This window comes from Gavia stellata, chromosome 1, assembly GCF_030936135.1.
Source record: "Gavia stellata isolate bGavSte3 chromosome 1, bGavSte3.hap2, whole genome shotgun sequence".
In the NCBI taxonomy this organism is placed as follows: domain Eukaryota; kingdom Metazoa; phylum Chordata; class Aves; order Gaviiformes; family Gaviidae; genus Gavia; species Gavia stellata.
Genome location: NC_082594.1, coordinates 29,678,607 through 29,705,394, shown reverse-complemented (window position 1 = coordinate 29,705,394; position 26,788 = coordinate 29,678,607). Strand labels below are relative to the sequence as shown.

At 40.6% G+C, this 26,788-nt stretch overlaps 1 protein-coding gene across 1 annotated transcript; it reads right to left on the bottom strand.

Moving 5' to 3' along the window:
* Positions 1-123: 123 nt before the first annotated feature.
* Positions 124-22,405, bottom strand: ATP7B (ATPase copper transporting beta). Its single transcript, XM_059826172.1, has 21 exons — positions 21,691-22,405; positions 21,223-21,372; positions 19,409-19,645; positions 18,094-18,257; positions 17,038-17,199; positions 15,516-15,592; positions 14,975-15,149; positions 14,162-14,395; positions 13,881-13,972; positions 13,614-13,741; positions 12,353-12,507; positions 12,008-12,142; positions 11,066-11,260; positions 9,418-9,600; positions 7,693-7,858; positions 6,198-6,344; positions 4,780-4,922; positions 2,982-3,185; positions 2,754-2,871; positions 1,860-1,962; positions 124-388 (listed from the first exon to the last, which is right to left on the bottom strand). Exons 1-21 carry the CDS (start codon positions 22,400-22,402, stop codon positions 124-126), a joined length of 3,945 nt encoding a protein of 1,314 aa, XP_059682155.1. The 5' UTR covers positions 22,403-22,405.
* Positions 22,406-26,788: the final 4,383 nt, after the last annotated feature.

The window sequence follows — 26,788 nt, the reverse complement described above, 5'->3', positions numbered from 1 at the left end:
CAATTGTTTTGTGAGCTGAAGGAATGACTTCACTTACAGCCTTGAAGCTCTTGATAACATAAGTTGGTCCCTCCCATCACTGGTGAGGAGGAACATTTCCTCCTGTACTAAGAATACAGTGCTTCAGATGTACTGTTCTTCATCTCCTCCATTCATGAGCAATGACCACTTGTCCCCTTCCTCCTCAACAAAACCATTACATCTCGGCAGCTTGTCTGAAGTCAAGGAAGAGAGGGACACTTGGCTAATCTGATCCCAAGGAGTTGGTCTGGATGAATCCCTCCTCCTATCATCCATTCCAATATGAACACTGATTTGGGAAGGAGTAAGTGGCTTCATGCGGCCTTGAGCTTGTACTTCATAACTTTCTGTGTCTGGCTTCTTATAACTAAGAAAAGAAAGAGAAAAGACGTTTAGTACCAAGAGGTCAATGGGCAGTAGTGTCTTTGGCAGTAGAACAAATCAGAAACTTCTGACAACCTAAATGTTACCTGCACTTCAGACACAATGTTAATGACTAAGAGTACTGGTCACACGGCATTAAGATATTTCAATAGTAAAAGAGAGGGACTCTCAAAGTGAGGTTCTTTAAGAAAAAATATGAGTTTGCTGAATTATGAAAGAGTTCATGGTAGACAATTGCAGGGGAATGGACTTGATGACCCAAAAAACACTTTCTGATTCTATGTCAAAAAAGCCCAGCAATGGCAAGTATGCATGGTCTTCTTCACATATATGTATTATCGTATTTTTTGGAATCTGAAGTTCTGTTCAGCTGATGTGAAGCTTCAAGAAAGGTTTTTGTCCTACAGAGTATACTGTAATACAGCTTCCATAAGTCTGAAGCCAAGTATGTTTTGGGGGGTTCTCAATATCTAACCACAATGGTGTCCAATACTTAATGTAATCAGCACAAGATCAAAAGAATTGGAGAATAAAGGAATCCCTTTATAGAAATTTCTCATTCTTTGCATAACTACGCACAGAAATTTTTTAGGACGAAAATCCTGTAGTGCTAGGGCTGATTCTGCAAACAGACATGAGCACATATGTAATTTTTATTCCAGATTGTGGTCGCATTGAGCATTTGCAGGATTAGAATCATGATGCAGCAACAGATTTCCTATATTAGTTTATGCTATACTGTACTATACTATACACTACAGAAGACCCCAGCTACAGTAGAACTATTTGAAGGTTTGGACTAATTTCAGACACAGTAAAAAGTCTTATTTTTGAAAGATGTTTGCTCACAATGCTGTTAAAAACAGGTCCACTATAACTGCACACAAAAAAGGCACCCAAAAAAAGTAGCATAAAAAAATTAATAGAATTTGAAAAATCTTGTTATAGGTCAGAAATTTATTTGTTTCCAAAAACATAGAGCAAGATACTTTATCTGTAGCAAGGTGCAAAAGAATAAATACACTGCTTCTCTGTTTCTCTCTGGCTAAGTTAAACAGAAAAAAAAATAAAAACATGTACAAATCTTTTAAAAAACATCTACTGCTACATTATGGAGAACTGTCTTTTGAATGATTTGTTCACTTGATACTCATGGCAAAACCAGCGCTGATCATTACCTCACTTGGTATTGAACTAAATCTCCAACACAGGTGTCCAGGTGGCATCCAGTCACACTTTTAGCTGCTAGTTAAAGAATGCTCAGTACAGTCTTAGTCCAGGTGTGTTCATAATAGTGACATGTCTCTTTAGGAGCCAAGGATTAGACAGAACAACCCCAAGCTAAAGGACTGTCAGGTATTTTTAGGTATACAAAGCCCAAAGTAACATCTCACTCTAGTCCCAGCAGCAGTGCTGCCTACAGTTCCCCAATTGATTAGTATAAGACAACTTGCCATTTCAGCTGCAGGGAAGACAGCACAACAGACACAGAAGAAGCTGCCATTGCAGCTGATCCCATCCAAGGCTGAAGCACAAGGCCAACAGGCATGAATACACCTAGCAAAAAAACATACGGACATCAGCCAGAGCCACCTGTCCCAATACAGACATTTCTGTCCCTGCATATCATAGAACAGATCAGCAGTTCTACAACATGACTTGCTGAGACCTCCATAAACACAACTAGATAGACTGATATATATTTACTCACTTGTTTTCAGATATGTCCCTTCCGTTGCAAGGGGTGACCTTTGCACCAATTCAGCTACAAGACTGCAGCCACAAGGTAAGACTATTTGTCCCTTCCAGCTATTCTGCACATACAGAACAAAGCAAAAGCAACAGAAAGACAAGGCAATAGTCCAGGCAAAGGAGGGAGAAGTTACTCATAAAGAAAAAGAGGAGTGCTTGAAGTAAGTTTCAAGGAGGAATTTGGAGCCTGAGAAGATATCTGACAGAAGCAAAGAGAATGCAAGCAGTAGGAGAGAAAATGTGTGATCCACAGTGAATAAAAGAGGGAGCACCCAGAAGTGGGATGGTATCTCTGATTAGAGCTGGGTTTGAATATACAGAAACTAATCCCCAAGTACTACTATGTGAAATAAGAGCATGGTTTTAATTTCATCATATAAGAATTTATTTCTAAGAGTTTAAAATTCAGGGAACAAAGATTTTTTTTCTGTAACATGAAAAAAAGAAAGAACATATTTATTTTGTCCTCCTTCTGCCAAGTTTTAATTACTCTAGGAACCTCTTTTTGGTTCCTTGAGCAGGAAATCCTACAAGAGGCACGACAGAGCTCAACTGTGCTGCTGTCTTCGACAAGCTGAGCTCTGGCAGTCACATACCTGCTGCTATGGGTATTCCAAGCAGATTATAAATTAAGGCAAGAATCAGATTTATTCGTATTCTTCGGACTGTTCTCTTTGATAAGTGAATACTGGCAACTACATCCAGCAAATCGTTCTGCAAGACAGAAGAGCATTGAAAGTTTTCCACATGCAGTCTTCAGAATACCCAACCAAAAAGAGGAGTGTCAGTGATAAAAGAGGACAGGTCAAAACTGTAGTGCTCACTCGGATAAGAACAACATCTGCTGCTTCAATGGCAACATCAGTGCCCGTTCCAATTGCAATTCCAACATCGGCCCTGGCTAGTGCAGGGGAATCATTGACTCCATCACCAACCATCGCAACCTTCCTTCTCCCATTTTGGAGCTCCTGGACCTTTGCAACCTTGTGAGAAGGAAGAACCTCAGCAAAGACTTTTTTGATCCCAACCTACGTACAAAGAAAGAAACATACCCAGTTGGTGATGTGCTTCATGCTAAAAGGAAGAGCCATTTGCTGTTCTGGGTGAAGGGGAAACAAAGGAAGTTCAACCAAACTGATTCCTGTGGAGGCAACACTTGCAAGCCACACAGAAAGCTGAAGAGCAACATGCCTTTGGCATGAGAAAGGGACTGATTACAGCCTCCTCCATCTTTACTGCAGAGATGCTGGCAAACCGTGCTTTGCCCTTAGCGACATGTCCTGCAGGGCTTCTGAAGCTCTACTGCCCATGCAATAATGGTTTGATGGTTAAAAGAGCCAGTTTTCAGCTAATCATGCTGCTTGATGTACCAATAAACATTTCAGTGAAATGCAACACAGGAACCATGTATGATCAGGCAATACACTAGGGAAAACACAGAAATGCCAAGTATGTGCAAGTCTCAGGGAAACTATGAAAATAAAGCAGATGTCTGGCTAAATGCTTGTACCCATCCACATCTCAACTAGTATGGAGTTGCTACCGATGGCTTTAGCGCGGTAGTTGAAAAACAGGAGGGTGTACTAAAGACGGCTGGGATAATGCTCCTGGTTTGGCTGCCTCATCAAGCAGAGATCAGCTTTTCACTACACAAGGTAGAAGCTCTCTTTTTACCTTTCAAAAAGTAACATTTTAAAAAAGTTTTTAGGACTGGCTTACCATTTTTCCATTGGAAAGGAAGTAAGTGCCAAAAATTCAATGAAAATGTAGGTTGGCACAGACCAAGCTTGTTTGAAAACTTCACTTGAGTGCCTGGAACCATAAATCGAAGGTTGTTTCTGAAAGACTTCTTTTAACAAAGAAAGGTGGGGTGGGAAAGTGCTTTACCACAATTGAACACAAAAGCGAAAGCATGAATCAAAATAGGAGAAGGATTAAAGCATCACACTGAGAAACAAAACAGACCTCACAACATACAAGAACATGCATACCATAGTTAGCTGTCTGGTTGGATACCTTAGGAAAGCAAGGTGGCACACTGTAGATTAGAAGTAGACTGATGCAAAGGGAAAGAGGGAATTGAAGATGGAGAGGGTGGAAATGTAGCAAGGCAGAGTGAGAATTTGGCTTTGCCTTTGGAGCAACATTTGTAGTTTGAGATCAAGGAAATAAACCCAATCTCTTTTAGACTGCTATGCTTCTTAATAATTCTTATGGTTATTACTGTTACCCTTAAAGATAATGACAAATCCCCACTTCCTTTATTGGGAACAGGGCTGGACCTTAAAGGAACTTTCCTTTGTCACTAACCAAACACGACTGCCCTTCAGTGAAGGGAAGCAGGAGGCTTCAGTTCAGCAATGGACTAATAACTACAAGAAACTCTGTATCTCTGGAGAAGGTACTGATACTACTGACTGCTTGTCTTCAGTGGGATCTTAATGCAGCTGCCGGCCTTTGCTATGCCATTGTACCTGACCTGATGTTCATTCCAATTCAAGAAAAGTTAGTCTTCATTTAACGTATCCAGGAAAACTCTGAGTTCCTGCTCCAGATTCACTGGGCTAAGCATAATTTTAGAACCTCGTCATGTATTTCTTTGAAACACAAAGAAGCAGATACCTGAGTAGCAATGGCTTTTGCAGTTTTTCTGTTGTCCCCCGTTATCAGCACCACATCTATTCCCATGTTTTTCAGCGTGTGCACAGCAAGGGCTGCCTCCTGCTTGACAGTGTCTGCTATTGCAATCATTCCACACAACACTCCTGCACAAAGAAACGTCCTCTGTTAAAGAGAGCTGTGGGAAGCAAAGTAGCAGCAAGAGACTTCCCCTCCATCACACCATGGCAGCTTGTGAAGTAACACATTCTAGGCAATATTGACACTCATAAGCCTGAAAAACTGTCTAGAGTTTCTAAGTTATGGTGTCTTTCTTACACACACGCACTTTTCTCATTTATCTGTTTCAGACTGAACAACAAACACCTTCGATATTTAGGGACCGGGAGGAAGGGGAGAAGAGGAGGGTAGGTTTTAAATATGCCTGACTTCTAGGTTTTATGGTATGGGCAAATATGATAGTGGGCCAGAGAAAGCTTTGGTATTTGTGTCTAGGTCAGATGTTGAAGCCCCTCCTCCGGAAGAAAGCATATAGAGTATCTGGTTTTATGTCCCCTAATCTTTTCTGATTGGATCTCTATTATAATTAATTACTTTCATTCAGAAGTGTTGCACCTGCCTTCCAACACATTGACTCAAAGGTGCATCCATGTTTCCTTTGCGTGACTTAAAAAAATCTCACATTGGTTTATCATTGCATGCTACCTTTCAAAAGTAAGGACTTAAGTAGGTTTTGCACCCCTTTATCTCTATTTGCTATCACTAGCAGCAATAGGAACACCAGCTGTACATCAGAGCCCTTATTTCCATGTTAAGAACACTTGATATTGCTGGACTGCTGATGGAGCCCAAGTTGAGACATGCTCTGGAGGAGCACCAAGAATATTTATTCAGTAATTGAATCAGAGGCTCCGTTTCAAGACCACAGAAGCACTGGCAATCTATTACCTTTATAGCAGTTTCTCATATTAAGGTATTGTCTGGGACGGCTCTCTGCGTAGCACAGAACAGAACCCCTCTGGCAAAACTAATTTAGTCTAACCTATTATACTTGAATGATCTAATGAATCATCATGTTTATTCATGAAATGTTTTTAAATCAGTGATGCAATAGGTTGGCGTGTGATCCTTAAGCGATGTAAAGTCAGGATGGGACATGGCACTGCTTTTCTGAACAACAGTCCTAGACAACAGGAGGTTCAGAAATTAATGCTTAAATTAAAAACTACCCAACAAAATCTGAGGTGAGAGCTTCTTTTAAGAACACCTTGGTACTTTGCAGTTGATAAGCAGTTCTGCACTAAAAGATTAGTAGTTTCTTGACACTAAGCCACTGATCAATTGCTCCAGAGTTTGTTTTTATCCATTCCATAGTAAGATCAATTGATATTTATTAAGTCACTCCAAAGAACAGCAGTTACCATCTATAGCCACTAGTATGGCAGTCTGTCCTTTCGTTTCATGGTCTGTCATTGCATCATTTACATCATTTGCAATATGCAAGCCATTGCGTCGCATCCACTCACGATTTCCAATCAACACCGAGTATGTATGAGAAGCTGATGGACCTTTGTGCACAGACAAAAAGAAAAATAAGCAACTCAAAAATAGTGAACACAAGCCAGAGATGTTTGAGGATGACAATGTCAGGCTTCATTAGCTATAGAAAGATATTCTGAAGAGGTTTTCCTAATATTTTTTTTTGTGTTCCAGACTGACAATGGTCACACCCAAGACACAAACAGAACTAGTCTTGTTAAAGTGTCATGACAAAACACAAATGCATAGGCACTACCTGAAGACAGCCTCATAAAATTTTTCACCTTCAAGACTCAGTCTGTGCCTCTTTATACACAGAACTGCGTCATGAACTTAATGGAAGTATTTGTCTTTGCCAGTTGGCATTGTTTTTCTGGATAAGTGCAGTATGCACATTTCATAAATGCCATGCTGCTTTGTTCTCACAACTAATGACTTCTTTCAAACATAAAGGCTACTTCTGGTAAGAAAAAAGTAGTTCTGTTCTAACAATGAAACAGTATGCAGAGTATCTCATTATGAATTCAATCCAACTTCACAAGAGCCATATGAAGCAGGTGAGAAAATATCACATTAACACCATTCACAAATTGCACAGTTCTGATGACTAAAGTTCTTATTTTATTTAATTCTTCTAATAGATTTCTCAAAAAGGTCAGGAGAGCCACAGTGTTCTGAAGAGAACTGATGAGCTTCTTAAGCAAGGCTTTAAATACTTTTTCTCCTACTACAAAAGAGCAAAGTGGCTTCCACAGAGCCTGAAACAAAACTGAATGTATTGGCCTAATCAAAAACATCAGGCACTGAATCTCGGTTTGCAGATATAACATGCTTTATTGCACATCTGCTGAATAGATTTTTTTTAAAGTAAGTGCCTTGAGAAATACATGAACAGAAAACAAAAGGTCCAAGTTAATATGGAACTAAAGGGTAAGACATAAAAAGTAGCAGTAAGATAACATGTGTTAAAGGTAACTGCTCTAAATGGGAAGATAATGCTAATTGGCAATCTTTGTTCTCTGCTGGACCATTCTTCTATCCAAAAGGGACATCGCTGGGTATGCTTTATTGCCTATGTATTGTATGGACTTTTCAAGTACCCATCACTGTAGCATCTAAATTCTTACTTAGGCTTCTGAATTGCAGAGAGATCGAGAGTAGGTAATAAAGAGAGCTTCAATTTTTGTTAAGGCCCATTTTTGTCCCTCATGTTCTTTGCCTCTTCCTGCCATAAATCCACCTTTCTGTTGTTCCTCATCTGATAAGATTGTTTTACAGTGGTCGGCCCTGTTGATTCATTAGCTCTCGCATTGCGACTGGCAGTCACGCCGGGGGCAGACATACCAGGTGATTTGGAGAGCGTGATCAGCGCATTACCTGCCAGAGGAGCACTGCTGTCCCCGCTCCTGTTAGCGTCCAGCTTATCGAGACCCTCCTCAGCCATGCCCAGGACAGCCTCAACACCTCCGACTTTGCAGCTGATGCCACAGCCCGGGACTGCCTGGAAGTTGGTGCAGTATCCCAGGCTCTGAGTGCCAAGCTCCTGTGGACATAACCAGAGTTCATCATCAGTCTGTGCTGCCCACGTGGGGTACAAATATTAGATAACCCCTGCCAAAAAGAGGCCTTATTCCTCCTCTTGACAATGACTGACCAACTGAAAAGCAGTATGGAGTATCAGTAGTGCAGAACTAAAAATAAGGATGTTCTGGGCTTCTAGAAAGGGGCAGCCACACAGATCACATTCAGGTCTCAGCCCTAGCACCAGAAAACCATAAGGGACAGCTTTTCCTGGTAGTTCAAGGATGAAGCAGTTACATTGGTGGTTCATGACCTCAACCAAGACTAGGAACTAAAGAGAAATACTGCAACAATAAGCCATACAGCTTCTGAAAAGATGCAACTTCTAACTAACCTCACAGACAACTGGCTATGGGGGATCAGGACTTTTATATATATGTAAAAGCACAGTGAAAAACTGTATCTAATTCCTGGAGTGATCTGGCTAGATGATAAGGAAACTGGGTCTTTCTGTGAGTTAGAGAAAGAAGCCAGTGAGTACCTTCAAGATGAGAAAAGGGATTACCACAACCTTATGAGTTACAAAAAGAACAGAGAAAATATGCATTTATAAACAAGTTACTCTGGGTTGTCTCTAGAAGTTGAAATTACATGTACCTGTCAGTGACCTTACAACACAGGGATGATAAGGCAGGTGATAAGAATATTAGCAAACAATATAGCATTGCAATTCATATAAGCCATGATCCAGTAATAACTGGTGCATGGGATGACTACAGAAGTGTCAGGGAACTAAGACAAATTTGAAAACAGAAAATGTAAAATACGAGAGAGGCAACTGAATCATTACCCATACTCTCTTTTTCCTTCTAAATTCATATGTTAACTTCCAAATTTTACCACTGAAAGATCTATCACTAATAAGGTTGATATATTCTTGCCAATGAATTTTTCCATAAATCCATTAATTACTTGTCTTAGCAGAAATAAATTATTTACTTAAACCAGGCTTCCTATTTTGGTTACTATTTGTGCTTTCATTCTTCCTGAAACATTTGAGGAACACATGCAGTATATAAACGACCTTTGAGGATTTGCAAAATTTGCAAAGACTTGAGTAATCTATTCACTCATTTGTGAAATTCACAAATACCACAGTTTAATATTCAGGTTTTAAAGCTTTTTGCCTAATCTATTCAGATAAGCAAGTGACTAATAAAAGTGACTACAGTCAGATAACATAAGAAATGTCACCACACACATTTGCTTCACAACACTATTTTAAGCATAAGTATTCCTCCCGCACATATTCCACAGTTCTTATTTTCCCACTAGTTCAGCAAAAACTTTGTAAGATCTTGCTTGAGAACTCCACAGCATTATCAGAAAAGCAAACCTTAGAATATGCCTTCTGGTATTGTCCAGACTAATCATAATTATAATCTGCCATAAAATCTGCCAGCTTTCCAGCCTGTTACCTTTCAGGCAGGCCTGTCCCGCTGGAACGTGCTCATTTTATACAACCTTGCTGCATTTGCACAGATCCCTTCAGGCCTTAGATGAAATAAGAAGGCTAAATACCTCTTTGCAATATTTAGTCACTGCCACTCCTAAAGGATGCTCGCTGCTGGCTTCTGCAGTGCCAACCACCACCAGTACCTTCTTCAGAGGGAGCACAGCTGTGTCTCCCAGCAAAAGCACCCTCATGACTTTAGGAACTCCGCAGGTGATGGTCCCAGTTTTATCAAACATCACAGTCTTGATCTGCAAGAAATATAAATCAAACTTACTGCCTAAGCCCTGTGAGCATAGGGATGCTCATATGCTTTAGGCACATAAATACAGGCAAGACCTTAATAATCAGTTGACTATATCCACAACAAGACAGAATAAACCTAGAAAAGTAGGGATTCCTGTATGTACCTTGAATTATCTGTACAGTAGGTCTCCTTATGCTTTCTTATTCATTCCCCACACAGTGATTTCACTGAAGCTACAACATCATCCTGTACCTATATGATCTCCGACAACAGTCATTGCAGGACTTGTATTGTCCTTTGTGTGTGCAAATTCACATACAGGATTCACGTAATGGCACCTTAATTGCTTTTACCACAAGATATATGATGCAAGGAGGGCTTTTATGAATGCTGTTCTAAACAATTAACAATAGCAGTGAGGAAAGAGGACTCAAGAAATTATTTGGTGATAAGAGCAGGTGGGAAGAGTGCAAGAAGCCGCAACAAGTTCCAGAAACAACAACCTAACCAAACCCGACCTCGTGCTGTTCACCAAACTCAGCAATCACTTGTTAGCCAGCCCAGTGGGTCTTGAGGAATCAGGAATGAACCAAAAAACACAGCCCCACATACACTGAAACCCAAAGCTAAAGTCAGTTCTAATCCTGAAAATAAACACAGCACAGAGAAACACACGAACCAAAAAACTCAACATAGTAGGCGCTATTTCCATTCCCAGCTATTCAAACCCACCAACCTTGCAGAATCCAACAGGTCACCTAATTTTCCAAGCCCTGACCCTAGCCTCACTTAGATTCAAAAGGTAAAAAGTCCTGACACTAATTAGCAATCATTTTTTGGTTTTTTTGCAGAGCCTTGGAAAAACTTTTCTCTTAAAATGTTCTGCCTATGTCTAATCCATTCTACCATAGCATGGTTTAAACTCATATTCTTTTCACTGGCTGTGGACATGTCAAACCTCCTCCTCCTTCAATCTCCTCCTCCTCTTTTCATCAGTTTTCTGTCTTTGAAGGGCTTTTTCTGCCTCCCTTCCATCTTCTTTCTATACACTAAAACAACTTCAAATAATTCTATTTTTCTCTTACATCCTACATTTTAAACTACTGATCATGAACAATATGCATTTCACAACAGCCCTCTGAGGAAAGAAGGAAAACACTGGATTATTGGACTCTTTTGCAGAAGAGCTAAAGAGTGCAAAAGTCAGAAACGTCTGAGGTCATGCAGAAGATTAGCAGCCTCACTGGCATAAGATTGCAGGAACTGTTGGCTCTCAACACTTTGCTGTGACTACTTTGAAGAAAGAAGGTCAGATCTGTCTTCTTTACCTTAATGAGCAGCAACAAATATAGAAAAAAAAACAAACAACATTCTGCAGTCTTTCTCTGGACCAGCAGGATTTCCTGGGAAATTATATTTCATGTAGGAACAGCTGGGTAAGCTACAAAATTACAGAATGAACTATTAACCTTGTGTGCCATTTCCAGGGGTTTTCCGCCTTTGATGAGAATACCATTCTGTGCAGCAACTCCTGTGCCCACCATCACAGCTGTGGGAGTAGCCAAGCCTAAAGAACATGGGCATGCAATGCTCAGCACAGTGATTGAGGTTTGAAACGCAAACCTCAGTATTAGTTCAGCTTTTGAAACCTGTTTGTTCTGATTCTGCAAGAAGAGGGAAGAGGGGGTGGGGGGGAAAAAAAGAGAGAGATGTATGATTGCTGATAGAAGGTAACATAGATGTACAATCAATCATAGCCATTTCAAAAAATGCAATTACCTGGAAACCTCCAGTATAGGAAAGTAATCTATTACTGTTACTGTAATTGTAGAGAAAGGTCAATGTTATGAATTGTTTATGGCAGTATTTTCTGGCTTTTTTTCTGCTCAAGCACACATATGCTTGACTCTGCTCTCAGGCTCCCGGATAACAATATAACTTGCTGGCATTTCCTTTATAGCTTAGCAAAGGAGAACCCTATTTCCATGTACACAGATCCCCACAGTTGCTGAGCATAGCAAATGCACATCCTAAAGATAACAGAAGCTCATCTTCTTTCTAAAGCTAAATCCACTATCTGCCATCAGGAACAAGGATGTCCAAAAAAATTCAGGCAATATAGGAATGGCTCAGCTCCTTGCAATACAGCTATAGAACATGTTTAGTCCAGAAAGACTGCCAATAATTTCAGTTTGTAGGAACCCCATCCAGAACTAAGAGGTAAATGCAAAGTTACATTTATACCTGCCGATAGATTTTAATTAGTACAATTATCTGCTCTGTGTAGAAAACACCACATTGTACAAAAGTATTTGCCAGGTTGCAACATCAAACCCTACACACAGAAGGTATGTTAATTACACCGGAAGATATCCTAACACCAAAATTCAGCTCTTAATGAAATTACTTACAGGAAAATACTTTTGAATAACATCAAAATTTATAAAACCAATTGTGATCCATACTATCAACGTCACTGTTGAAATGATGATGATAAATGGAACAAAATATCCACTAAACTTATCTGCCAATTGCTGGATGGGTGCCTATGAAAAAGAAGAACATGTATTTGTATGTTTACAATCAAAACACATAAGTATGTAGAGTTCATGAAAGTATCTAATATTCTTCGTCTGATTCTTTTTGAAGTCTGGAAAATACACAGTTTGTTGAACAAGTAAATATATAAAAATACAGAATCTTTTTCTTATCTAATCAAAATCTGTGAATAAGTTTTTCTTTTCTATTATTTTTACCTTTGACATTTGAGCTTCTTCCACCAATTTCACGATTTGTGCCAGAGTGGTATCATTACCAACATGAGTTGCATTAACAAGAACTGAGCCATGTGCATTTATTGAACCAGCAATCACTGTGCTCCCAGGCTTTTTAGTGACTGGCATAGCTTCCCCTAGAAGGAAAAGGTAAGAATAAATGAGGCAATACCCCTAATAATAATGAACATAGTTCATTAGCACACACCTCATTGTATGCTGGCAAAATCAGCATGCTAAGCAATGATGACAAGAAATCACATATTGTATATCTCTGTCTAGTGAAGACATGTATAAACCTTTTTCTAGGTTTAGTTTCAAAGCAAATGCTGTTTCCTTGGTCCTAACCCTCCAGTATGCCATCCCTCAAAAGGGCCAGGAGTAAATTGATTGTAAAAGGAACTGCTAAGAATTTCTCCAATTAATACTTTGCATAGCCATGGGAGTTTGAGCAATCTGTCTTTATTTCCACCACCCTCAGTTTTCGAAGACTAGAAAAGTTGTCTCTGTGGCAAAGCTCCTGCTCTCACGCTGCCTCTCCAAGAATATTAGCTCTACAAAATCTTTATTTTCTCTGTTTTTAGGGTTAGCGATAATGACTGGTTCTTTTAAACTAAGGGTGTCCCTGTTCCCCAAGCAAAGTAAATACATAACTAAAACAAGTAAGCCAATGCCAATGTAAAGTTTTTATATCCTTTCCCTTATTTAAAAAAGAATTGCACAATGCAGTAAATCCTTATTACATTTACAAAATGAAATTAAAATTTCAGAAGCTGTGAAAAAGTCCCATGACCCTTAATAAGCATCAAGTCGTGAGGCTTTCTTTCCCTCTTCTTGCTTACTGGGAGATCCCTGTCAGAAGCCCTGTTCAGTCTCCATGCATGCACACCCCAACATCTCAGCAATATTTCCCCATCGCCCTTTAGAAGTTATTTCTGAGAAGGTACCATCTCTACAAATACATTTCAGGGGAAACTCCCACCAGATCTCTGGAATAAGGACAACAGTGTTTAGACTCTACCCAGGACATTAGTAAAAGTGACCAAACTGAGCAGAAATTCTTCAGCTTTTTAGTGTGTGTGCAGATGCGGGATTTGGATTCAAGCTCACAAAGACCGAGCACAGCATCCATTAAGGTGGGAGGTTAGTCAGACAGCAGCTCTTGGGTTGGGTCTGCTCTTTTTTCTTGTAAGAAAGTGTTGTAGAATATTTCATTTCTTTGCGTAAGTGTAAGGGAAGTTACCAGTAATGAGAGACTCGTCTGCCATAGAACTGCCTTCAATGACCTTTCCATCCACTGGGAACTTTCCACCAGGAACAACCTTTATTATATCACCCCTTTGAACCAGTTCAACCGCTACCTGCTCCTCCCTGCAAAAGACACAAGTAGAACAGAGAGATTATTTACGCCATCAGGTTGAAAAGGATAATAATGCTTTCACATTAACTGCATCAAGCCTAGTCTGTGCACCCAAGCAGGCTCAAGCGGTTTTGGTTCATAAATATATACCTGACAATAGAGTGGTCAGGTCCAAGAGTCACCACAGTGGCTTCTGTGGCTTGAAGAGATATAAGTTTAGCAAGAGCTTCTGAGGTCTTACTCTAAGAAACAGAGATAAATATTTAAGATATATTGAGATATATAAATGCTGATGTCTGCTTAACACAATAAAGTCTAAATGACCTTGTATAATATAGGCTACATCAGAAACATCTGACTCAAAATTGCTCTGAATAGTTTTATTCTACTCTCATCATAAATACACAATATTTAGCGTGAAGATGAGTTACCTTTGCTATGTGTTCCAGCCATCTCCCAAGGGCAATGAACACAAACAGCATCGGAGGAGTGTCAAAGAAAGTGACAGGGCTTTTTTCTGCCTTTTCAATTATCGCTACCATCAGGATCACACACGAATACACATAAGCAATGGTCGTGGCCAGTACGATGAGCACATCCATATTGGCTGTCTTGTGCTTCAGTGATTTGTAAGCTTGTACATAAAAATACCATCCACCAAGAAACTGTTGGTGTAATCATGGACAGACTCATATTAAGACCACAGCAGTGAAAGCAGAGACTACATAATACTGCCTGTAGCAGAACTATAAATACATAGTAGATAAGGGAAGGAATTGCTGTCCCATGCAAGTTTTATATTGATATAACTTCAGTGGAGTGGTCTGCTAGGAGACTGACTCCACTGTCATCCTCTCACTTGCCCTTCCTTGTTCTCAGAACAACTCTGGCCAGCTAAATATCCTCATTTTCCTCAGCAATGCAAAGTAAACAAGGCACAGATGTTGAAGGGATTTACCTACAGTTACCCAACTAGTCTGCACCTGATCAGGTATTTATTTGTTTTAACACCCCCTTTCCCACTTGGAAAACTAACTGACACAACTTTGGTAGGAGGAAGTGCTGTGAGCAATTACAGAATCGATAACTTGCAGAAAAATGCCACTTCATTCTGGGTAGGTGGTACAGACAAGAGGACAGGCATAATCCACTAAACCTTCCCAGTCTCCAGTCTTTATCACATCAGATTTTGTAAATGGGAGATGAATAGAAAGCAAACCCCCTAGGAAGTACTGTGGACATACCTGAACAAAAGTGCACAGGACAAAGAAGAGAAGATTTAAAATAGATAATCCAGGAATGAGGTTCTGTTCCAGCACCATAGACCCATGGTGCTCACCGTCGGGTATTAGCATATAAATCATTAGTATTAAGACAGGGATACCAAACAGTAGGCTGCACAAGAAAGATTTCCTCCACCTGAAAAGTAGAAGCTGTAAATCCCTGGTTGTCGTACACCCCACAGTACCCAGGCCAAACAGTGTGCTCATAGTGCAGAGCTTGGGCTATTAACACTGTACTAACACACAGCTTCAGGATATTTGGGAAAGATCCAACACTTTGGGATCGTTTCAGTGTCTCCTACATGTTTAACTGTATAGAATTATATCAGTTAAAAACTGAAACTAATGAAACTAATAATACTTGAACGAAATGGCAAATCGTAAAATGAAATATGCTTTACACAAGGATAAGCTAAATTAACTGGTGAGAGGAAGGGGGGAAGTGAGTTACAAGAGATGACCCATACACATTCATTAGTGAGAGAGAAAGATAAATACTTACTGCTGTATTTCCTTTTTATGATCCAGGTTATGTGCATTTGGAACTCTTCTAGCCACAGAAGCATGAAAGCCAATTTCCTTTTATTGAAAGGGGAGGAGAGATGATTTAGTTTTGATTAAACTAACCACATTACTTATATTTAAATGACACTATTTTAGAAGAAATGTCAGAAAAGGACACTGTTCCATATTTAATAAATGCCACCTTCTTATTTATTTTTAGATCCTGCATACACAAGAGGATATTTCAGACAGTACTCAACATTTGGACTGCAAATGACTTCTGCTACCTATACATGGACACAGCACATAGATGCAGTAAGTGTCCCAGGTTTCTTAGGCACAGGAAGGTCCCACTGACAGCTGGAGTTCTGCTGCCTTACTCCTCAAGGGAAATTTATGCCCTTTCATCTCCATGGGAGTAAGTGTGAGAGATGGGAAATACCACAAAAGAAGGTAAAAATGTACAAGCCACTGGGCTAGTCAACCTTGCGAGCATCTCCTTAACACTACAGTTGAGTAGATACATCTGAAGTTGAAAAATCAAAGTGGCTAGAATCAGTTTAAACCTGTGAAACAACAAACTGCAGGGCAAAACATCCCAGAAACAAATATAAGCAAAAAGCCAGTTTTGACTGACGCTTCAGCAAGTTACTGCAGTAGAACCACGCTCCCCATAAAATCCCACAAAAAACCCAAAGCACACTTGCAAGCACAGTACATTTAAACTTCATATCTGCATCATGAGATCTGTTCCTGTGGCAAGATACACTTTACAGAACTACTCTGACAGCCTGAACAGTCTACTAGTTAACATGTTAATCACTGCTGACACATCAATTCTGCAGTCTAGGAGCTTTTTTCTGAGTAAATACTCTAGAACACGAAAGGCAAACAGTCTCTGCTGTCCTCTTGACTACTCTGTGCGTGCACCTCATACAGTAAGTTCTCTTCCCTTCTGGTGTGGCAGAGAAGGAAAAAGTTTTGTCCACACCTGGGCCATGATAACGGCAGATTTTATGATCTGTGTGGTTACTGGTAAGTCAGGATTTTTTTCCTTTAGAGGCTGTATCAACAAGCTCTTTCGGTTTAAAAAGTCCTTCTCTGAATTGATGTGGTAATAAAGGGTATACAGAGATGTGTAATACTTGTGGTATAAGCTGTTGCGAAACTTCTTTTACAGCCTCTTTCACTGGCAAGAGAGAGTAGTGTTTTTTTCTGATGTGTCAACACTTCATTGAAATTACTGGAAATCAGAGACACATGATTCCACACACAGAACTGCAAAGAATGAATATATGACACTTTTACCAGATATAGATAAAAAAGGGAGTTTTTTATAAATTTTAGGGTGGGAGACAACTACTGTGGAGCACAGCAGCTTCACCCCAAGAGCATAAAAACACCTGGTGATAACCATGTAATCTGCAAAAGTCAGTGAAACCTCTCAAATATCAGCTGCTTTATTTCCTTTTTAAATTCACCTTATAATTGTTCATACATAAAACATTTCTAAAGCCTACCTCAATTATTTTTATAATATCTCGAGGTCCAGTAATTTCAGGATCAAACTGGATGTGAGCTTTGCAAGTAGCAAGTGCAACTGAGGCGTAGAATATGCCATTTGTTCTCATGAGTTTGGATTCAATATTGTGAACGCAAGAAGCACAAGTCATCCCTGTAATCTAAAGAAAAGACAAGTTTAGGTATAGTTAGTAGTCCCCCACATTCACCCAATATTTGTGGACGAATTTGAGACAAGGCCTCCTGATGTCACAAAGGTACTGATGACTATTCAAGCTCTGATGGTACTGACCCATTGCCTCAGCATGAAGATTTTATAGAGCTGTCTTAAACAAAACAAAGCTGAGAACATAACTACCCACTTTTCTGATAAAATTCTGCAACCAGTAGTTATAGTCACAGCTATAGATTTGTATAGAAGCACTCGTACGTTGTATTAACTGTAATAGTATAGCTAATATAGTTCTATCAGCAGCTATATTAACATTGCCACAGTCAAACTCTGCATGTGTAACTTCATCTCACTTACTTAAATTTTCCTGTGGCTTCAATAAGGCATATTCCCACTTTCTGATCTATTAGCACAACTGCAGACTGTTGTTATCTGTCTTGTAGTAGGTATATGTCAGAGAATAAAAACAGACTTCTGAAGAATCTGCGCTTCATATAAACAATTTACTAATTTTATCCAAAGTTCTCAGACCTCTATACAAAGCCCCAGGCATTATCAACACATATTTGGTGATACATTCTCAGTTGTTCAGAACCCGTACTGTTGACTGAGTTGCCTTCACAGAAAAGTTCTGTTTCATTTCTCCTTGCTAAGAAAAGTCTATTCTGTACGTACAACTATCACTTTTTATTTCAGTGCCTTTGGACAGGTTCTTCTAAGACAAATTGATTTTGTCTTTTCAGCAGTTAAGAAAAAATAGTGTCACCAGCCAGAACCGACCTGCTGAAGCCACAACTCCTTAAACAAAAACATTTGCAAGAAAATGATTCTTCCAGACGTGACTTTTCTAAAACCAACATATAATTTCAAATACATGACTTACAAGAAGTTCCACATTGCCTTCTGTTTCTGCATGATCTTCTATGACGGTAGCTTCAAAACCCAAATTCTGGATCAGCTGTGCTATTTCAAGAGGCTGTATGAATTCTGGCTTGTATTTTATCTCTGCTTTACCTGCCATCAGTGCTACCAACACTGAAACAATTCCTGCAGTGGCAATGATAAAAAATATTAGATAATGTAGCTCCTTTGAAGGGAAGAAAAATGAAATGTTACAAGTGATTGTCAATGAGGGCTGTAACAACTTAGACATGTTATAAGGCTAATGATTTCTCTCTGCCTCCTTCTAGGGTTGTTCCCTAGTCACAACAGCGAAGTTTTTACTGAGACCCAGCCACATTGCAGTTCCCTTTAGCAATGGGAGGAACCGCAAGAGTTACACATCGAAGAAGGTGAGTTTTGCTATGATCTAGTGAGACAAAAAGGCTATTCAGAAGCAATCTTTGCACTCATTTCTGCAAGCTCTACCCTGGACTCTCTAAGTTTGGAAAGCCCTAAACAAAACCCACAGCACAATGCTAGGCCTTTTTCTTTTCTTTTTTTTTTCCTTTGTTTTTTTTTCTTCTTTTTTTAAATAAATAAAACCACAGAAATCTACATTTAGAATTGAAAAGCAAAACATAAAAATCACAGGCAAAAAAAATTGTTCTGAAGTGCTAATGGTTTCTTGGATTTCTAAATCAAGGCAGTGAGAGCATCACTGGGAGATTGGGGGTGCAGTAATCAATAAGCAAAACCCTCCAAAGGCATGCCTACACAAATTAAATCAGACATTGCTGAGGCTCATCTGTTCATCTTCTATATGGCCAGAGGAAAGACAACTCCAGTCTGCAGATTTCTAACCTAATAAGCTTTGCTGTGCCTAAGCTAATATAATTACTCAGGCACCGGAGCCATGCATTTGTTTGTACCTGCTTGTGCAAATGTGCCCTGAAGGGTAAGTTTCACATCACAAACACATCAGAGCTCTCAACAGCTCTGGAAAAGATGGATTGCTCTGTAAAGCAATAAGGCCCTGAAAGCTAAGTGAGAACCATTTCACTGTTCTTGTCTTGAGCCTTACTTGAAATTTTTATCACATTACAACAGCTTACTGTTACAATACAAGTATGTCCATTGGGTTTGTCAACCAGTGCAGTAGGATAGTTAAACAGTGATATAGTTACATTAGCACTAAGAAAGAGCATTAAGTCTAACCTCCAGATGCTTTACCACAGCCTCTTCCATTAATCGCATAGAATACCTTTTCCATCCCACAGTCCCTTATAGACTCATTGTAGGAATCTTAAATTTATTACCGTCTTCTTTCTGCAAATTTCTTTCAATGGTGGACACACATGATGCACAGGTCATGCCCGTGATTTGTAAAAAACACTTTTCAGCTGTCACTCCGCTGGGCTGGTTTGGCCCATCAAGGTGAGGACTGTCCGGAAGAGCATCCGAGGCACAGCCTTGGTGAGGAGTCTCTGGAGCTCGAGGCTGCACGGCAGCATTGCTGGTGTCAGGCTGGTGCCTACATTCTCCAGTGGCGGTATCTTGAATAAATGCACAATACACTGAACAAACACTATCTACAGTGCAATTGGATGATGCAAAACTACAAACAGGTCACATTTATCAATCATGCAAAGTCTCTTAGTTGTTTGAAAGATGACATGGTAATCTTGGTCTCTTCATGGAAATAGTATAGAATGTTACTATGCGTACAACAATATACACTCACCAGTACCACTTGCATGACCATTTAACTCTACAGAACTAGTTTTCCACTTTTAGATGGCAAATGATTCCCTCCAATTTCAATGCTTAGGCCTGAGAGCTACCTCCACTCAATAAAGATATATTGGTATCTAGAAGGTCCTTATCCAGCACAGAGAACACAGTCCAGTCATATTCATTCTGTCCTTTTTGTCATCTATGCAGGACTCATAGCACTTCATCTCAAACAAGGAAAAGGACAAGTTTCTCAACAGGTTTCTCTTTATGGCACAGGATTTACACTGCAAGTACTGTAAAACAAGTAGTGGAAGGATTTGCAGCACCCAGAAGACCTCCACACATACAGGCCTGTTGCAATCATTTTTGTTCTTTACCAGATACTGAACAGACACCCAACAGCTCCAGCTGCAATCACAAACTGCCTCCCTTGGGCAGATGTTTGTGTAAAGGAGCAAGAGTTGCTTCTGAAGATGTTAAACACAGGGGGTCCCCTCCTTTTCCACAGATGGATCAGGAGATCTCCCACCAACAAATTACAAATTAAACAAATCATAATTAAACACCACAGACGGGCTCCTCCTCAAGTTTAGTAGTAGCACAGATTTAGAGGGATTGGACCCATGAAAAAAGCTAATAGAATGTGGTCTATTGCGATCAAACTAATTCATTCCAGGTAAACTACATCCGTATCTCAAAGCAAATCTGTTGAGTTGAAGCAGATAAATATTGCCGCATTTGAAATTCGCTAGAGAGGAGATTGTGCACCATAGTAACTTCTTAAACATTAAGCACATGTACAAAATGTACAAACTGTTCTGCAGCTGACATGTAAAAGCACCTGCTCCCACCAAAGAGTACCTGCATTTTGGTACTTACCTTGCTGAAAGTAAAGCTTAGTAAAGTAGAGCTAGTAAAAATACTCAAGAAATAAAGGTCAAAGGATTAGCATACTAAAAAGATGTTTTACTTAGGTAAAAAGTGTTTTTAAATGAAAGATATTTCATTAAGTGGTGGGGTTTTTTTAGTATTTTGGAATGTAAATGAAAACATCTGCTCTGATAAATCTACTCACAGCAGCCTGTAGACATAGTAGGAAACCTACTTCGGTGGGTAAGAGGATCGGCTGTTTGAAGGACTTTGTACCAACTTCCAAACCTTTTGGCTTCATAATGTAAATCAACTCTTCCACCCACTAGTGCAGTTATTAAGGGCTGAAATAAGGTGCTCACAGCTGAAATCTCTCTCCCTTGCTAAGTGAGATCACGTCAGGCCAGTCCCTTAGAAAAGATAATGCCAATGTGATGTTTTAAGAGTTTCTCTCCAGAAGAGTCTCAACACAGATGTCGCATGGCCCAGCTTGGCACGCTACCCACATAAGAAAAAACACTGTTACCTGTCAGCACCGAAGCATCAAACCCCATGTCTTCTATGGCAGCTCTTAACTCTCCTCCATTAGTGACAGCTGGATCATAATGTATGGTCCCAGTTCTGTCAGCTAGAGAAACTGCTATACATTGCACTCCTTGTCTCTGTGATATGGTCCCTTCTATGGACTGTACACAGGAATTGCAGGTCATGCCATCAATCCTAATAACAGCCGTGCGTGTTGTGTCTTGCAGCGGCTCTTTGAAGAGATCGCATAGCAAAGTAGGTGATGGAGATGCTCCCTTATTAACTTCTGAACCATTAAGGAGACATACTTTAAAGTTTCCAGGTGGAAGGGATTCAATAGCTTGCTGCAAAGCTGACAGGGTAATTAAATTTGGGCTATAGTGTACAACAGCACGTTTATGCTCCAAAGACACTTTAATGCTTTGTATGCCAGGAAGATCTGATATATTTCCTTCAATGTTTCTGACACAGGACTTGCAGTGCATGCCTTCTATCTGTATATCCACCGTAGCTGTGCCACTCATCTCGGCGACCAGTGGATCCACCTTGTCACTCTCAGGACTTGCTGGTGTCTCCTTGGGGTTTGCATTCTGCAGGCGCCCGAGATCAAGGACACCCAGCTTTAAAAGGGCTGGTTTACTTTTAATGGTGCAGTCATACCCCAGGTTACTGATATGGCTCTTGAGGTCATCAGGCTGAATGATGTAAGGATAGTAAGCAATAATTGCTTCCTGGTTACCAAGCGACACCTTGATTTTCACCACACCATGCAGTTTCCTAATCTTTCCTTCAATGTTGGTGACACAGGACTGGCATGTCATGCCTTCTACCCGAAGCTTAACTACTGCTTCTCTCAAGCACGACAAATTTATGGTCGCTGTTGTCAACTTCTCTTCTGTTATGTTGGCGTCAAATCCCATATCCTGAATTTCCTGGCAAATCTGTTCAGGACTTATTTCCGATTGCAGATACTTTATTACAGCATTGTTCTGTTCAAGGGAGACTTTAATACTCACAATGCCCTTCACCTTGGAAATTCGGCCTTCTATTGACTGCACACAAGATTGGCAAGTCATTCCCACAATGTTGACTGCCACAGTGTGCTCTTGGGAAGATGGAGAGGGCATGGTTTCAAAGCTCTCCTCATAGCCCATGTTGTCAAAAGCAAAACTGTGTTTCATTGTAGGCTCCAGCTCACAGCCAGGAGGAGAATCAGTTTTGGACAAAGCCTAAAGAGCAAAAGGAAAAATAAAAATAAAATGTGTGTGTCTTTAGCACTGTAAAAGCATCAATATTCTGCATGTGATCTCAAGCACGTACTAGAAGTGCTCTCAATTCAGTCTATACTGCTGAAAGGCTGCACAACGTTAACTTACACTTTAAATATATTACCAGTGAGCTATGCCCACTATCATGAATCAGGCCTCCAACACTTCTCTTGAGCAGCAATTTAAAAAATACTAACGAGGGATATAAAAGTAAAATTGTCTCAGTATTCCCACCCCAATCCAATAATTTAAAACTTGAGGTCTCTGCAACTACGGGACACTTTCACATGCAGCCCGAGCCCTGCTCTTCAGAGCACACTGTCACCTGCACAAAGGGTCACAGCTGAGTGTCCTGAATGTCTCTCCACAAATGTCAGAAGTCGGCTCAGTTTGGCCAACCTGCTATTGCTCAGCAGGAGTTCAAACCAAACCAAACCAAACCAAATCAAAACACCCACAGAAAACAGAATCAATAATTTCCCGAGAGCCTGAAATCAGCTGGCACAGGGAGAACCAGTTGCATGATGTCTGAAGATGTGTATGCGTGCACACAAGGGCCTGGGCTGTCTGCATATATACAGATCTTTAAGTTAAAACCTATTATCTCACAAAGATTTTAAAAGACACAGACCTATATGCAGATACTTCCACTATGGTTTAGTTTCATCTACCCCTTTATGAGCCACCTAAGAAAGACCATATATTGAGCTGCAAGAACTCACTGGTTTGATCCAACACCAGTTTTCAGGATGTAATGGCCAGTATTGAAGTAGACCGGCCAGAAGTGGACTATCTATCAATCAGCCAGATCACAGGCTCCACAGTACTGGGACTCCAGAGTTTAGTGCACTCAATTAAATTCAACATGACATATTTAAAAAAAAAAATAGTGATAAAGGCAATGCTTCTCACAGAACAGGTTATCAGAGCACAGACTCTGTCATCAAAGGAAACTGCTGGCACCAAGTGATAAGGAAGATTGAGAAGGTGATGGATGGACAAGTCCCAGATTGTCAGGTTTCATGGAAAGAATATCAAAATTCATGTCTGTGACGTAAGGCAGCTTTAACTACTAAATATCTAGATGCAAGCTACTACGACAAACTTATTCACTCACCTGCAAAGCCGTGGGCTCTCCACCATTCAATAAAGCACCTAATTCTGTGCATTACTGCAGGGAGGGGGTCACCAGATAAGGCTCAGTACCACAAATCTTGTTCCTACCACCGAGAAGAAAACTCCCTCCTCAGTACCATGGCACGGATGAGAAGCATTTAGGCTGCTTATTAACACTAGACTGCATCCAATTTATTTGATGCAGTATTAAAATTCATTAACTTCATTTTGTTTCACATTTAGACAGCTTGGGAATAATGAGGTCTGGGGTCATGACCAAACCGGCAAAAATTTAACATGAGAAATTTGCTTTCAGCCTTCTCCATACTGTATTTACAAGAACAGGAGAAGCAATGAGCAACTTCAACTCTTCAGCATTACAGGGCAGCCCCTTGCTATACGGACTGTGAGCTCTCCCTCCCATGCCCCCTCCCTCTCCATTCGGCCTCAAGGCTATGCTCCAGGGATGCTGGCAAAGAAGAGTCATCGAATATTTTTGTGCTGACATGCCTTTTACCTCCCCCTCCCACAGGCCTGGCAGCACCCCGGGGCATGTACCACTCTCCTCACACTTTCCTTCCCAGAAGTTACTGAAATCCCCGACGTACGTGGAAATGCACAGCCTGCCCCTTTTTTCAAAACGAAATATAAACAGTTAACGGAAGGTCCCTGCAGAGGTGGTTCCCTGTTCAAGTGCACACAAATATGACCACATGCTTATTTCCTCCTGTTTGTGCTCTCCCACACTTTAAAATAATAATTTGGCCTCGTATATGGAAAAGAAGCCAGTCTACAAAAGAAAACAGTCTCTCACCCACCACATTTCAGACACTGCTGAAACTCAAACTTGCATTTATTGTAATGCCTACCTTTAGAAATGTTATCTGAATATTTTCCCTTATCTCCTCTTCCATATCTCCTCTCCTGAGCCCCCCCAAGGACACTTTGCTGGCGGTGGCCAGCTCTTCTTATCACAAACAGCCGGTAAAGCGAAAATCTGTGTGCGAGTTACAGGAGCTCACCCTGTATATTTGCTTCGGCTCGTACGACAAAGGCATTTGCCTTCTGCATCCTTTGGCAAAACAGAGCACGAAAGATAGGCGAGATGAACATCGTTCACGCTCCTGCTCCCCTTCACCGCATTTCTGGCAGCCACTTGCAGATGAAAACCAGGAACAATCACAAGGCCTTATGTCCTCCACTGCGTACCCTCCACCCCCATGCTCACCAACCGTCTCAGTTTTCCTAGGTACCCAGTGATACAAAATCAATTCAAATTAAATGTATAAAAAGATTAAAGGGTATTTCTTGTCCTCCAGTCTTTTGAAAAACATAAAAGCAAGGACTGATTCTACTATTTCAATGCATTGTAAGCTACAGAAACATCAAAACTTGTCCGCCGCTTTATATTTTGGATAAAAAGCTATCCCAATGTTCAGAAGAACTGGCAAAAATTTATTTGACAAAACCATATGTTTATGGTCTGTAGGAGAAAAATCCTTGCACACAAATTTTTAAATGACAAGGAAAAGATTAGAGAGGGGACATGGATATAAAAATAAAATTTTTATTTCCCTTTAAAACAACAACAACAAAATGCCACAAATGCCAAATCATTGAAGAATCTCCCCCCAAAAACCAGAAATGTGCACACGTTCAAACACACTATTTACAAAGCCTTTAGTATTGTTTAACAGCATCAAAAAAAAAGAAGGAGCATAAATACATATATGTGTGTATTTGTGAGAAGGGGTGTTTCTACACTAGATCAGAGGAAAACAGCAGGTTCACGTAAGGACACAAACATGGGGCATGGAGAAATGTGCCTGTAGTTTTCCTCAGGCACATGCTAGGTCTCAGAAGAGGGTTTCCTGATACCAGCTAACACCCACACATAAAATGGCATCTATGAAGCTGTACAGTAATTCAGAGACACCATTTGCAAGAGGATCAGAGAAGCAGCCACCTCGAAAAATGCCAAAAAAGGTGCCTGGGATTCCCAGGTGTTGTCCCTCCTGCTTGCTTCTGCCTAGAGAGAAATCCCAACGAAATAATGAAAATGCATCTGACTCCACATCCATGCAGGAGTGTGAAAGAACTGGCCGCAGTTACCGACTGTTTTGTCTCTCACACCGAAGGAGACCTGATTACTTTTAAGGGCAGGTGTACACCAAGTCTGTTTGCTCTACCAGTCTCACGCATATTTTTACAGTGACTATGTAAAAAATATGTAAATAATGAAAACATGAAATTATGACAATTCTTTCCCTTCCTTGTTCTGCACATAAAAGTTGCAACTCAAAATGCACAGCAGAGTGAGGATCTAGTCTGAAAGCTAAGAATCCCTACAGAAAGCAGTGTTATGAAGCTTATTTAAACAATACAGAAAAAAAAATAGAAGAAAATTAAGAAGACACCCATTGACACAGAAGCAGCAGTAGCTGGGAAGCTTTAAAGGAAGCACCAGAGCTCGATGAAAAGCAGTCCCGTCTACAGGAGACAGCTCTGAACCGGACCCAAGACAAGTAACAACTGAAAATGTTGATGTGCATGAATGTGGCAACTGAAGCCCAGCTCCCAGTATGAGGACTTCACAGCAAACCCACCAGTATAAATAACAACCCTTGCTGCCCCAGACAGGAGCTAGAGCACTCATGCCTGCCCTGGAGCAAAGCAGGACTTTGGGACAGCAGGAAGGGGCAGAGGCTCCTGCTCACCATCCTGACTGCCTCCAGCCAGCAGGAAGGAGATCATCAGACAGGAATATGCCCTGGGGCTGGACTAACTTTTTGGGAAAGCATGGAGGTGGAGCAGGGCAGAGAGACACTGCTGGATTGGGAGCGCTAAGACTCGAGCCCTAGCTTGGCACACAGCTCTTGGCGTTACAGCATCCAGAGCTCTACAGCTGGTCCAGGGTGCAAGGTGGTCGTTGTCCATGGTCTGTATAACCGGTGGGGTAAAACCACTCCATCAAGGGCTGCCCTCAGAGGCCTAGCATCAGGCTGCCCCACTGTCCCCCAAAATGGGCTATTTCTTTTGGGTACTCCCATTCAGAAGTGCAAAGGCCAAGGGTTTAACACAGCAGTGAGGGGATACAGAATAAATGTAAGAAAATCAACTCAGCTGAGAAAAAACAACCCAAAGAACAAGAAACCACAGCACTGGGTGAGGCCCTCCCATATG

Bases quoted from the DNA above. Each gene is read 5' to 3' on its own strand.
- ATP7B (XM_059826172.1), bottom strand. From the start codon at position 22,402: ATGAAACACAGTTTTGCTTTTGACAACATGGGCTATGAGGAGAGCTTT. The intron at 19,646-21,222 runs GTAACAGTGTTT...CATTTATTCAAG, and splicing joins TGATGCTTCGGTGCTGACAG to ATACCGCCACTGGAGAATGT. The intron at 12,143-12,352 runs GTAAAAATAATA...TCTTTTTCATAG, and splicing joins AAGAAGCTCAAATGTCAAAG to GCACCCATCCAGCAATTGGC.